Source organism: Doryrhamphus excisus, chromosome 6 (assembly GCF_030265055.1).
Source record: "Doryrhamphus excisus isolate RoL2022-K1 chromosome 6, RoL_Dexc_1.0, whole genome shotgun sequence".
Classification (NCBI taxonomy): domain Eukaryota; kingdom Metazoa; phylum Chordata; class Actinopteri; order Syngnathiformes; family Syngnathidae; genus Doryrhamphus; species Doryrhamphus excisus.
In genome coordinates this window covers 20,915,245-20,929,815 of record NC_080471.1, presented here as the reverse complement: position 1 = coordinate 20,929,815, position 14,571 = coordinate 20,915,245, and the positions used below count along the sequence as shown (strand labels likewise).

General features: G+C 38.3%; 1 protein-coding gene across 4 annotated transcripts in view; it reads right to left on the bottom strand.

Moving 5' to 3' along the window:
- The window catches only part of itpr2 (inositol 1,4,5-trisphosphate receptor, type 2), an 81,624-nt gene that overhangs the window by 40,110 nt on the left and 26,943 nt on the right, over positions 1-14,571 (bottom strand). For all 4 annotated transcript variants that reach the window (XM_058074847.1, XM_058074846.1, XM_058074845.1 and 1 more), the window contains exons 20-36: positions 13,354-13,501; positions 11,682-11,829; positions 11,417-11,604; positions 11,214-11,340; positions 11,062-11,119; positions 9,290-9,455; positions 9,045-9,212; positions 8,856-8,942; positions 8,630-8,755; positions 8,423-8,545; positions 7,356-7,556; positions 6,975-7,226; positions 4,839-4,964; positions 4,637-4,765; positions 3,124-3,238; positions 2,792-2,973; positions 1,750-1,892 (exon numbers count right to left, since the gene is read on the bottom strand). In XM_058074847.1, the coding sequence (XP_057930830.1) occupies positions 1,750-1,892; positions 2,792-2,973; positions 3,124-3,238; positions 4,637-4,765; positions 4,839-4,964; positions 6,975-7,226; positions 7,356-7,556; positions 8,423-8,545; positions 8,630-8,755; positions 8,856-8,942; positions 9,045-9,212; positions 9,290-9,455; positions 11,062-11,119; positions 11,214-11,340; positions 11,417-11,604; positions 11,682-11,829; positions 13,354-13,501 (2,487 nt within the window). The remainder of the gene's footprint in view (positions 1-1,749; positions 1,893-2,791; positions 2,974-3,123; positions 3,239-4,636; positions 4,766-4,838; positions 4,965-6,974; positions 7,227-7,355; positions 7,557-8,422; positions 8,546-8,629; positions 8,756-8,855; positions 8,943-9,044; positions 9,213-9,289; positions 9,456-11,061; positions 11,120-11,213; positions 11,341-11,416; positions 11,605-11,681; positions 11,830-13,353; positions 13,502-14,571) is intronic.

Genomic DNA, 14,571 nt, shown 5'->3' with positions numbered 1-14,571 from the left:
GCCAGTTTGAGCCACTGCACGCCACAAGCATCATTGCCGCAACTTGGCTAGCGCCATTACATTCCAGTGGATTCCAATAGGAGAATTGTTTGTGACATTTGGTTCCACTTGATGGAAACATTTTGACATTTTCTTGCTGCCAAACTAAATTTTTGCCGCCACCATGAGCCAGTTTTAAGCCACTGCATGCCACTAGGCACATTATTAGCGACACTAGGCGCCATAGCAAATTGCATTGGTGTGAACTGGCACCAACCGGCGACGGCCCAGTGGACTCTTAGCATTAACTACCAAAGCGTTGCAAGCAATAAAGGGTAGTCCCTTTAAAGCAATTATAAAATCAATACTGAGTTAAGTCCATCAGTGAGTCCAACAATTGAGCAATTACATTTTTTTCTCAAGCCCCCCCCACTTTGGTACGTATAGCAACACAGCACATGCCTGTGGATTGAACAAACGAACGTGTATTTCTACCTCCACATTCTATATATAATAGAAATGTTATGACACAATATTTTCGTGGTTTTGTGACTTTTTCATACCGTGGTAAACCTTGAAGCCAGTAACTGGCTCATGTCTAATTTCTATATACCTCTGGTAGTTTTGATGTATATATGGCACTATTAGATTACCTCTCAAGATCATACCCACACCTACAAATAAATGGTTAAGACAAATACACACAGTAGCTCTTATATGTGTTACATAAAAGTTAGAAAAATCGTTGGCTAAAATTCAATGGCTGTCCATCTAGGTAAATGTTAAGTGGGTTATGGCCTCCAGGTGGCGCAAAAACACAATTGCACAGTATTAAAACAAGTTTTTACTATGAAATCTTAAAATGAATAATCTCACATTGATTCAAATGTAAAGCAATGGCCAATTTACATTATGGAAATTTACATTTTCATTTACATATGAAAATATGAGCTGGAAACCTCATATTAGAAATATACAACATAAGGTGGCCAGAACTTTTTCAATATTGAACAAAGCATAATTTGTTCTCAATCAGAAATCACTCCACACTCTTTATTGCTCTCTGGTTCTACCATATCTTACTTATTGTGTGGAAATATGGGCTAATAACTATAAAAGCAATCTTCACTCGCTAAATGTACTGCAAAAAAAGGTCAGTAAGGATAACTCATAATGCCGCCTACAGAGAACATACTAACTCCTTATTTCTAAAATCACAAATACTTCAACTTGCTGATATAGTTCATCTTCAAAAAGCAGGAAGTGAACAAATGTAACAGTTACTGATTGTAAAAGTACCAGATGGAGGGGTAGGATTTAATAAGCTTTGCTTCTTCCTACTCCTTTTGGACATGTGGAACTGTGAACTGATTATGTGATGCATTCAATTGTAATCTGATGCATGTTCAAATGAAATAAAACCATTACCATTAATACAAATGATAAATCTCACCGCTCATCCTTTTTGTAAATATTTTCAAATAGTTGTTGGTATATACTAGGTACTTTTAAATTGCAATTTGAAAAACTGCAGATGGAGGGGTTCGTCATGTAAAATCCCACCTAGGGCGCCACCTTGAACAGGGACGGCTCTGCCAAGAGCCATTATATCATGTCGCATCCCTTCTGTGATCTGCCTGATAAGACAATGAAGCTCATGAACGTTCATATTAATATTTTAGTCTGTAAAGCCCCTGTGCCCAAACCATTATACTAATACCCATTCACGGAATGAAATTATACATTAACTACACATTGTTAGCAACTTACTTTGACATGAAAGCTCCACTCTCGCACCGTAGGCGAGCAGCCTCTGGAAACAGCAGCTCAGGGCTGTGGAGGACATCGACCAACACCGAAAACTCTGCCTGAACCTTCGGACTGAATTGTTCCTCAAGATGGGACACAACGCCCTGCACACAGATACACAGATTAGTGTGAATGGTTGTTTGTCTATATGCGCCCTGCCATTGTTTGGCAACCAATCCAGGGTAGGATAGGCTCCAGCATACCCCTGCAACCTTAGTGAGGAAAAACTATATTAGGAAAGCAGGAAGTGAACAAATGTAACAGTTACTGATTGTAAAAGTACCAGATGGAGGGGTAGGATTTAATAAGCTCCTGTATTTGTATTTTACTTCATTTAGTCATTTTTATACTTGAAAATGATTGATTGCTTTTTGACTGCTAATAGGTCAACCATGAAAATAAAAATAAAAAATAAAAAATAAAAAATAAAAAATAAAAAATAAAAAATAAAAAATAAAAAATAAAAAATAAAAAATAAAAAATAAAAAATAAAAAATAAAAAAAATAAAAAAGGAAAGCAGGAAGTGAACAAATGTAACTTTGCTTCTTCCTACTCCAACAGTTACCATAATAACTATATAATATATAGTAATGTAATATAATATAATGTATATAATGTAATTGTATGGTCATATCACCTCGTACTTCAGTACGGGACAAAAAAATACAAAATTTAAAAATTTAAAAAAAAACCTTAAACTGTATTATGGAAAGCAGGAAGTGAACAAATGTAACAGTTACTGATTGTAAAAGTACCAGATGGAGGGGTAGGATTTAATAAGCTTTGCTTCTTCCTACTCCTTTTGGACATGTGGAACTGTGAACTGATTATGTGATGCATTCAATTGTAATCTGATGCATGTTCAAATGAAATAAAAACATTAACATATTTTATGTTTTTTATTTCTGATGTGTGATATGCTCATTAACCTAATTTTGCCTCACATGTTTAAATTTTAGGCATTTAATACACATTCTGTAGCTTTATGCGGTAAATTAATACCTGCAACTTCTCAATTATGGTCTTGTAGTCAGGGCCACCCAGGTTCTCCTTGCGGGGCCGGGTGCGGGCGGAGATCCTCCAATCCTTTGCTGCCCGTTGAACCATGTTGCTATGAGCCTTTAGAGACAGAGTGTTGACCTGACTATCCAGGTCAACTGGGATAGCAATTGCCCGTGCTTTCGCTGAGGAGAATCGGTGGGAGAAGTAAGTAAGCGGGGATGAGTGGTCGGTTGAACTGAGCCACACAGGAATAATGACATAAAAAAATATACTGTGTAAATAAAAAATATTTTTATAATCAATACACTGAATAACAAAGTAGTGTCACTTACCGACATCAGCAAGAGTTTTGATGCAGTTCTCAATATTTGCTTTCTGAGTGACCCATGTGCAGTTGTAGAGCCTGAACGCCGACTGGAGCAGCTTTATGAAGATAGATTGGTTCGTCTGTGGCCAAGTGAAGACATGGAACCTCAGTCAGTGAACAAATACACAAAATATCTACCAAAATACCTTATGGAACGGCTTTAAAACAGAGCAACTTAAATAAGAAGATTCGTTGAAAGAGTTAGCCTTCAACTACATGATACTGTTGTGAATTATTCATTGAACAAAATGTGTGTGTTGGTAAATTGTTTTAATTCAAATTGACAAGTATCAACATGTAACTAGAAAATTCCCGTGGAAATTTTGATGGGCTTGCCACCTGTGCTGTGAACCTCGGGCCCGGTGTGCAAACGGCTACCATGCTAGCACCTAGCAAGAACGCCTCAAGTACCGAAAAGGTTGATGCAGTCCCATCGTGTCCCCACATCATGCCATGTGTCGATTTGCCTTTAGACATTAGTAAATTAGCTTAAATGCTAACATTCTAACGGCTACCAAGCTAGCACCTAGCAAGACAGCCTCAGGTCCCAAAAAGTTTGGGGCAGTCCCATAGTGTCCCCACATCATGCCACGTTTGTATTTGCCTTTAGACATGAGTAAATTAGCTTAAATGCTAACATGCTAAGAGTCATCATGCTAGCACCTAGCAAGAGGGCCTCAAGTTTAGAAAGTGCCAAGGTTGTCCTATAACTTCCCTACATCATGCCATGTGTGTATTTACCTTTAGACATGAGTAAATTAGCTTAAATGCTAACATGCTAACAGTCATCATGCTAGCTCCTAGCAAGAGGGCCTCAAGTTTAGAAAGTGCCAAGGTTGTCCTATAACTTCCCTACATCATGCCATGTGTGTATTTGCCTTTAGACATGAGTAAATTAGCTTAAATGCTAACATGCTAAGAGTCATCATGCTAGCACCTAGCAAGAGGGCCTCAAGTTTAGAAAGTGCCAAGGCTGTCCTATAACTTCCCTACATCATGCCATGTGTGTATTTACCTTTAGACATGAGTAAATTAGCTTAAATGCTAACATGCTAGCAATTAGCATTTAGCCAGAGAGAGAGTTGAGAAGTTTATCTAAAAAAATGAGCCGTAAATCACATTTCTACGTGGTCGTATGGCTGAGCTACAAGGCTGTGAAAAGTCTGTAAATTCTCGTTTTCTCTGGAATGTGGCTGCTCTAAAAATAGAACAGGTGTACCTAATCTAGTGGTATTTTGGTTTATAGCGTCGCCATAGTTACACAAAACGTTCCAAAAAATAAATACCACTGTAGTCCCGAGCGTCAGGATTCCGGCAGTGTAACATATGTGGGGGTCCTTCTTGCAGTTTTGGCCGCATTACGCGCGCAAAAATGTGAAGATTAAGATATAATAATAGCTAAACACCACAACGAATAACAATATGGGCTTGCTCAGTAATGCAAGCCCCATAGACTATGATACTAATTAATGATATACCTGAAGGTTGGAGTGGTTGACAGAAAATGGCGAACTAAAAAATCCCGTGATGATCGCCATCACCGTCTCCGTCACATACTTCTCCAGGGCCAAATCAGCATGGTTTCGGTCTGTGGTGGTGTTACACACCTAGATACACAAAGAATGTAGTTTTTACTGAGCATCCTGTACAGGAATCGTGACCGTTAAATATGAGGCTTACTCTGGACATATCAACCAGGATGTTGTCGAAGAGTTTCCAGATGTGATTAGAGGTGTAGATCTCTTTCATTTCCACCTCTGTGTCCACATAGCAGTGATTGACAAAGTTCACGTATGCGGTTTTCACCTGTTGGGAAGAATAAACAGGGAATTGTTACTTAAAGATACACAGTATTTGCTTTGTCTTCCATGAAGTGAACCTAACATGCCACCTTGCACGCCTCTGACTACAAATTTTTCCAAAAATGTCAGAGTCCATAGGTGTGGTAACACGTACATCGGGATGTATCTCCAGCTTTAATGAAAGGTATTCTACTTTTGTCTTCCATAGGATATCAAGTTGGAGCCAAATTGTGAAAATGACAGAGAATTTTTGAATTAAAATATATTCTCATGGCACTTCCAGGTACAAGATACAATCACCAGATTAAAAAAATCTCAGAATTTGGCTAGGGTAAGAGTGGGTGGGGAGTTTTTTAAAGAAATAAATCTGGCTCTAGAATAAGGTCGGGTCATTACTAAACTACAAAAACAAGGGAACTAAATCGGAATCACAGTGTGTGTGTGTATATATATATATATATATATATATATATATATATATATATATATATCGCTTTTCAGAGTACTCAAAGACGCTTTACAGTCGAGGAAAAAATAGAGTAGAGTAAAAACAGAGCAAAAGATGCATTAAAATACAATACAATATCCTTACATTCATTCAGAACTAAAACAAGGCTAAAAACAAGACGGGGCAGGGCGCAGCAGTCAGGTATAAAAAGTTAGACATTAAAAACGGATTTAAACAGGTGGTTTTTGAGTTGTTTTTTGAAGGTGGGAAGGTCAAGGCAATCATGGAGTAAATGGGGCAAAGAGTTCCAGAGGGTGGGGGCAACAATGGAGAAGGCTCTGTCTCTCCAGGTTCGGAGCTTGGTCTTACAGGGGAGTGCCAGGAGGTTGGAGTCTGAGGAGCGAAGGGGACACGGGGGATCGTGTGGATGAAGGAGGTCTGTGAGATATGGAGGGGTCAGATTGTGGAGGGCTTTATAGGTGATGAGAAGGACTTTGAAATGGATACATTGGGGGATGGGAAGCCAGTGGAGGTTTTTAAGGACCGGGGTAATGTGTTGTGACGGGAGCAGGTGGAGGTGAGGAGGCGGGCAGCGGAGTTCTGAATATATTGTAGTTTGTTGAGGGTTTTGGACGGTGTACCGTAGAGAATACTATTGCAGTAGTCAATTCTGGATGTGATAAATGCATGGATCAGTGGCAGAGAATGAAAGTGATGGACGGAGTCGGACTATGTTCTTAAGATGATTAAGATGGTTAATTGCTTGACGTGGGGTTCGAAAGAAAGGGTAGGGTCCAGGAGGATGCAGAGGTTACGGATGAGCGGGGATGGAATGAGGGTGGCACTGTCAAGTTTGAGACAGAAATTATGGGTGGATGTTGTGATGTTTTAGGGACCAATGATAATAATATCTGTTTGTCACTGTTATGTTTGAGGAAATTCCATCCAGGTTTTGATGTCAGTTAAGCAGTTGGTGAGGGTGGAGTAGATGTTGGATGGAGGTGGTCTGACACATTTGTAGGTTAAATAAAAGGCAAATAAAGTAAAAGTACATATTATGCAATTTTGCTTTGTTTCTTTATAATACCATTGTTTTTCATTTTGTTTTTCAGTTGACGCCATGAATTGCATTGCGCTTTTATTGCGGAAACGTTCATCAAAACAAAAGAATCTGTAACCGCAACACAACAAGTGTTCCATTTGCACTTCCATCTTGGTAGACATGATCTTGTTATGGGTTACCAAATTTAGAGCTAATGGATCTGCATTGAAAAACAAAAATAAACCGGCCGACCTGGCACCGCCAGAACAGATGAATGAAGACATAATGAAACAGAATGGCATTATATGTACTTTTTGAAAAGAAAAGCACTTTGTTACTTTGCTTTATTTGCCTTTTATTTAACCTACAAATGTGTCAGATCATTTTGCCTGTTTTTTGTTCGCATAACCCCCCCCCCCCCAAAAAAAAAAAAATGTGATCCATGTTCTACATCAGGCAGACAAACAGTCCTGAATGTGATGTATCCTAAAGTGTCTGGTGGAACACAACAATGTATCCTTTACCTCTGGGATGCAATTGACATCGGTGACAACTTTGACAATATCATCCAGCGGAAGCAGAGAGTTACATTTCAGTTCAGTGTAGACGTTTTTGCCCTCGGTGCAGGCAGCGAGAAGCTCGACAAGCGTGTTGTGATAAGCCAGAGCTCCGTCTTCATCCGTGCGCTCACGCTCGGAGCCCATCATCTGAAGCAGGACTGGAAAGGAGGAGCGGTCATTGTAGAAGACCAGGACATCTTCTCCTCCGTTTACCAGCTGTAAAAAGCATAATAAAGATCAGGCTTTGACTGCACTTATTAATTACTACTATTAATTTTCCAATATGAATATTTGTGCATTTGAATATTAGTGCTATACAACAAGTCACTGAGAAATTGAAATCACCTCCGTCATGACTTTGTCCTGACATTTCTTCACATACTTCCCTTCGGCTTTCACGATTGTTTGCAGGAACTTCAAGTACAGAACGTGACGACCATGCGTTTCAATGCAGTGGACGAAGTGATGAACAACACGGTCGCTGATCTCATTGCACAGCTGGTAGTAATTCATAAAGATATGACGCATCGTTTCGGCTTCCAGCAACTGTTGAGAAACCAGAGGCAGAGTTTCAGATGAAAAAATATTAATGGTAATGGTTTTATTTCATTTGAACATGCATCAGATTACAATTGAATGCATCACATAATCAGTTCACAGTTCCAAAAGGAGTAGGAAGAAGCAAAGCTTATTAAATCCTACCCCTCCATCTGGTACTTTTACAATCGGTAACTGTTACATTTGTTCACTTCCTGCTTTCCTAATATAGTTTAACTATTTTTTTTTAATTTTATTTTTGTCACATACCGAAGTAGGAGGTGATCATCCAATGACATAATGGGTAATGGTACGTTTACAATCAGTAACTGTTACATTTGTTCACTTCATAATTTTGTAATTTTTTTGTCCCGTACTGAAGTATGAGGTGATATGACCATACAATTACATTATTATATATTATATAGTTATTATAGTAACTGTTGGAGTAGGAAGAAGCAAAGCTTATTAAATCCTACCCCTCCATCTGGTACTTTTACAACCAGTAACTGTTACATTTGTTCACTTCCTGCTTTCCATAATACAGTTTAAGGTTTTTTTTTTTTTTTTTTTTATTTTTACATTTTGTAATTTTTTAGGTAATTGGTTATTTTTAGCCTTATGCATTATTTTAGCTGTTTGAAGATGAACTATATCAGCAAGTTGAAGTATTTGTGATTTTAGAAATAAGGAGTTAGTATGTTCTCTGTAGGCGGCATTATGAATTATCCTTACTGACCTTTTTTGTAGTACATTTAACGAGTGAAGATTGCTAAGAATAATTGGTTATTTTTAGCCTTATGCATTATTTTAGCTGTTTGATATATGGATATTTGTTCTGTAAAAGGTGCGACTTGTGTCAATCAAGATCATACCCCTGGAGTGAGGAAAAGATTGAGATGTTTATGGAGCAGAAATTGGTTCTGATGATTCCCTCTGCAGAAGTTCTGCAGAAACGTGTGTGCCAGGGTCATGATCTCATTCATCTTCTCATCACTCTGGATAAGAACAATTAAAAAAAAAAGGAGAGGTGATGGCAGTGAAAGTCAGGTAGTCACTCGGTTCTTTGTGTTATTCCTCACTTTTTCAAAGGGGATCTGCAGCAGGTCCAGCACCACAGTATGAGCCCCCATGTTCTTTAGAAGCCTCTGCTGCTGAGTGCGAATCTTTTTACCGTGGTAACACAACTTACTCAGCCGTAACAGGATCTGCATATCGGGAAAAAAAAAAAAAACACTTTGCTGACGACTACGAGATACAATCTTGACATCCGATGAGGATAATGACGAAGGCAAGCGTGAAACTCGCCTCTTTGACGATGCTGTAGTTGTTTTCTTTGTTGCTGTCAATCTGAGGTTTATGGTCTCCGTCGTGTACTGTGCTCAATCCGGTCTCCTGGCAAGACACCAAGAATAAAAATTGTTTACCAAAGTCGAGTAAATTTATAATGAAGGATTCAACCAAATTTTGGATGCCATTAAATAATAAAAAAAGGACCTCTATGTTTTGTTCTTTGCCCTCCCTAACACCAAGATCTTCGTTGTTGTAGACTCCGTTCTTCTCCACCCACAGCTCTGATTTCTCAACAGTTAGACGCAGTTGATCGAGGTCGGCCTTTATCTGCTTGTAGTTCTCGACATCCTGTTCCGACACCAACAACTGGACCTGAAAAACAGCAGGAGAACCATCACTGAAGAACTCCTTTGTCCATAACACTATAACTAATTAACCAACTTATGTACCTGCTTGAAGGCCTGCAGAACCTCAGCTCTCTGACTGAAGTGTTTGAAGATGAGCTGCAGCGAGCCTGACACCAACGGTGGATAGTCTTGCATCATGAGATGGATCAGAACCCTGAGAAATGTTCGACCACCCTCATCATCGAGCTCCACTGCGCTTAATTCAGAGCTGGGATGAAGAGCATATATAGTTTTAGTTTTAGACGACAATGACAAAAAAAGGTATTTTCAACTCTGTTTCAACTTCCTGAGACTCAGAGAAGCATTTTTTTTATTCAATGTCAATGTAAGGGATAAGCGTCTGTTAAAACACTCTACAAAATAAAATTAAAAAAATAAAAATAAAAATAAAAATAAAAAAAAACTTAAACTATATTAGGAAAGCAGGAAGTGAACAAATGTAAGAGTTACAGAGACTCAGAGAAGCATTTTTTTAATTCAATGTCAATGTAAGGAATAAGCGTTTCACAGTCTGTTAAAACACTCTACAAAAATAAAAGCTGTTGTGTTGTGGAGAGGACATCCTGAGATTTCCACTGATGCCTGATTTATTGAGGTTTGTCCAAAAAAATATCTCTTCCCAATATGGCTGTCATTCCAATCATGATCAGCATCTTTTAGCTAAAGTTGTTATATTCATCCAGTATGTGTTTTTTTAATACTATTAGAGCCCTCCAGACATACAATAGCACCCCTACAATCAGCTTATTATTGTTATTATTGTGCCTGTTTTGAGATAAATAATATAATTAACAACCTGGTGTGTGTTACTGGTGACACCTAGTGGCCAGTGTAGAATGTGTATAATGTATAGAATCATGTATTTGGATTTTACTTCATTTAGTCATTTTTATACTTGAAAATGATTGATTGCTTTTTGACTGCTAATAGGTCGTCGTCAACCATGACAAAAATAAAAATAAAAATAAAAATAAAAATAAAAATAAAAATAAAAATAAAAATAAAAATAAAAATAAAAATAAAAATAAAAATAAAAATAAAAATAAAAATAAAAATAAAAATAAAAATAAAAATAAAAATAAAAATAAAAATAAAAATAAAAATAAAAATAAAAATAGGGCCTGTGTGCTAACCACCATGCAGCCCATGATGGGAATAATAGATTTCCAAACTCATATTGGTACTTATTTGTATATTTCTTATTATTCATTCATTTTCTACCGCTTATCCTCACTAGGGTCACAGGGGTTGCTGGAGCCTATCCCAGCTGTCTTCGGGTGAGAGGCGGGGTACACCCTGGACTGGTTGCCAGCCAATCACAGGGCACATATAGACAAACAACCATTCACACTCACATTCATACATATGGACAATTTGGAGTCGTTAATTAACCTAGCATGTTTTTGGAATGTGGGAGGAAACCGGAGTACCCGGAAAAAACCCACGCATGCACGGGGAGAACATGCAAACATGAGGGTGGAATTGAACTCGGGTCTCCGAGCTGTGAGGCCTGCGTGCGAACCACTCAAACACCGTGCAGACAGTAAGTCACATATTTTGTGTAAATTAAAGTGATTTTATGGTTCCTTTTTTCATTTCCTGTAGCAAGTAGCAGGGGTCCTGCCAGGAATTCTTAGAATGTGTGTGTGTGTGTGGTGTATGATGGATTTTTCAGCTGGCACTAGATACCGGTGTCTACTACAAATGACATTGTATACAAAATAAAGACATTTTATGACCAAAAAAATGATTGAGGCATATTATTTACACCCAAATGTTTGATTAAAGTGTCAATGAGCTCAGATTTAGCCTACCTCCCAGCAAACATACTCTCAGCTTTAGTTGCAATCTCATCAATGTCTGGCTCAGACGCTGGAGACAAAAAAAAAAAAAAAAAAGTGGTGAATTTAAAGAGTGGAAGTAAAGTCATGAAAACCCTTATAAATATTATAAAATTAATTCTCACGTGCAACGATGAGGTGCATGTCAGCTTGTGAGGCAGCGGCCTCAGATAAGCTTTTCTCTCCAAACTCCTTCTTGTAGATGGACAATAAATACGTGATCCTGTAGTCCAGCCTGACACTCAAGATGAACTAAAATAAAACCAAAAAAAAGCAAAAATTAAAAAAAAAAAAAAATTTATATGCTCATTCATGTGACAGCACATACTTGCAGGATCTCTATGATCTTCAGCTTGGTGTCCATAACCATGACGTCCTCGTTATCCGGCAACATGTGACCTTTGCCGTAACGCAGGGAAGGAGGCGTGTCAGGCAGGCATTGAGGCACACCTCGACTCATCACCATCTGGGTCATCATTTCTCCAACACCGTGGATTGTGCGCAGGACGTTGTTTCCTGGAGGAGACCATTGCTTCACACATTTGGACTTCACATGTCAACACATGTTTCAGCCATCATAAACGTCTCCTCACCAGCTTCTGGACTTTTGTTGAGCTTGTTCATGAAAGTCAGCGGGTGCTGAACAATGTCCAGGATGGCCAGTAAAGTGCGTGTGAGTCGCAGCAGCTCACTGAAGCTATAGAATCCAAAGTAGACCAGGTTACGAGCCAGATTCACCACCTGAAAAGGGAGAAGCGTATAAAAAAAACATTATTATTATTATTATTTATTCAAAATTATTTAAATTATTTGTGTACTTTACTGTTTACGCTGTACATTGTTGTTTATATTTGATGTAATCTATTTATTCTCCACATTATTATTATTATTTATTATTATACAGGAGCCAGGCAACAACATTTTGTTGGCAATTTCACTGCTGTGTTATTGTGCAATGACAATAAAAGGAAGTCAGTCTGTTCAATAATAGCTAAAATCAGTGGCATCATTAGGCCTATTTGGCCTAAATTTGTCATATTTTTTTGTAAAAAAAAAAAAAATCTATAAAAAAATATAAAAATTATCAAATTATTTAGGGGGACTTAAGAACATAGGGCTGAAGCCCCCCTAAATAATTTGAAAAATATATAAATTATCAAATTATTTAGGGGGACTTAAGAACATAGGGCTGAAGCCCCCCTAAATAATTTGATAATTTTTATATTTTTTTATTGATTTTTTTTTTACAAAAAATATGACAAATTTAGGCCAAATAGGCCTAATGATGCCACTGATTTTAGCTATTACTGAACAGACTGACTTCCTTTTATTGTCATTGCATAATAACACAGCAATGAAATTGCCAAAAAATCAATAAAAAAATATAAAATTATCAAATTATTTAGGGGGACTTAAGAACATAGGGCCGAAGCCCCCCCTAAATAATTTTTATATTTTTTTATTGATTTTTTTTCAAAAAAAATATGACAAATTTCATATAAGAGGGCAAAAGCCGGCTAATAAGCAAGCCAATAAGCAGGCTAATACTAGCCTACTACTACTACTACTAGTAATAATCAGAAGAATAATGATGACCGTAATAATAATAATAATAATAATAGACTAATTAATAATATTCATTCATTCATTCATTTTCTACCGCTTTTCCTCACGAGGGTCGCGGGGGTGCTGGAGCCTATCCCAGCTGTCTTCGGGCGAGAGGCGCTGTACACCCTGTACTGGTCGCCAGCCAATTATTCACACTCACAATCGTACCTATGGACAATTTGGAGTGGCCAATTAACCTAGCATGTTTTTGGAATGTGGGAGGAAACCGGAGTACCCGGAGAAAACCCACGCATGCACGGGGAGAACATGCAAACTCCACACAGAGATGTAAATAATAATATAATAATGATTAACTGTTAACTGGACAGAATGGTTGCAGAACTTGAGCAGTGGTTTTGCAGTGTAGATTGTGTGTATTTGTGTAAATTTAATGGTGGCCTAAAACAATTGAGTATCTCTTCTAAATCTGTCCAAAAGTGGGAAAATTATATCCCGGTTCTTATTCTATATCCCTGGCTAAAATCAAAAGCCAAATCATACAAAAACAACAAGTTTAAATTCTTATATATGATTCCAAAAAAGGGCTAGTATATAACAACAGTGGACAATCAGATGTCATAACAGGTGTGAATTAGTGTACCGCACGTTGCATTTGTGGGATCTAACATACAACATAATGTACAAGGCTTATTCTACCTCAAGAGTGAGTTCATTCTTGTCTTTTTCCCCAAATGGAAAAGGCTGGCTGACCACATCTTTGAGGTATTCTTCAACAAACTCCATTGTCGGAGCAAATTTCCTCTTCATTTCTTCTCTCGAGGAATCTGCGGACTCGTATTCAAATCTGCAAAGAAACGCAATAGAATAAGAAGTACATGACATTCATTTATACATTCATTTTCTACCGCTTCTTCCTCACGAGGGTCGCGGCGGGGAGTGCTGGAGCCTATCCCAACTGTCTTCGGGCGAGAGGGCTGGTCGCCAGCCAATCACAGGGCACATATAGACAAACAACCATTCACACTCACATTCATACCTATGGACAATTTGGAGTCGCCAATTAACCTAGCATGTTTTTGGAATGTGGGAGGAAACCGGAATACCCGGAGAAAACCCACGCATGCACGGGGAGAACATGCAAACTCCACACAGAGATGCCCGAGGGTGGAATTGAACCCTGGTCTCCTAGCTGTGAGGTCTGCGCACTAACCACTCGATCACCAAAATCACAGTTACTATGGTACCCATTATGTCATTGTATGGTCATATCACCTCGTATTACAGTATGTGACAAAAGAAAAAAAAACCTATATAAGAAAGCAGGAAGTGAACAAATGTAACAGTTACTGATTGTAAAAGTACCAGATGGAGGGGTAGGATTTAATAAGCTTTGCTTCTTCCTACTCCTTTTGGACATGTGGAACTGTGAACTGATTATGTGATGCATTCAATTGTAATCTGATGCATGTTCAAATGAAATTGAACCATTACCATAAATCAACAACAGTAATTTGGAGTCGCTTAAAATTCATTCATTCATTTTCTACCACTTTTTCCTCACGAGGGTTGCGGGGGTGCTGGAGCCTATCCCAGCTGTCTTCAGACGAGAGGCAGGGTACACCCTGGACCAGCCAATCACAGGGCACATATAGACAAACAACCATTCACACTCACATTCATACCTATGGACAATTTGGAGTCGTCAATTAACCTAGCATGTTTTTGGAATGTGGGAGGAAACCGGAGTGAACATGCCAACTCCACACAGAGATGGCCGAGTGTGGAATTGAACTTGGGTCTCCTAGCTGTGAGGCCTGCACGCTAACCACTCCACCACCATGCAGCCCAAAGATACATTATTGTTCTAAATCAACTTCATCACATTGTTTTGTGTGTATTCATTCATTCTCTACC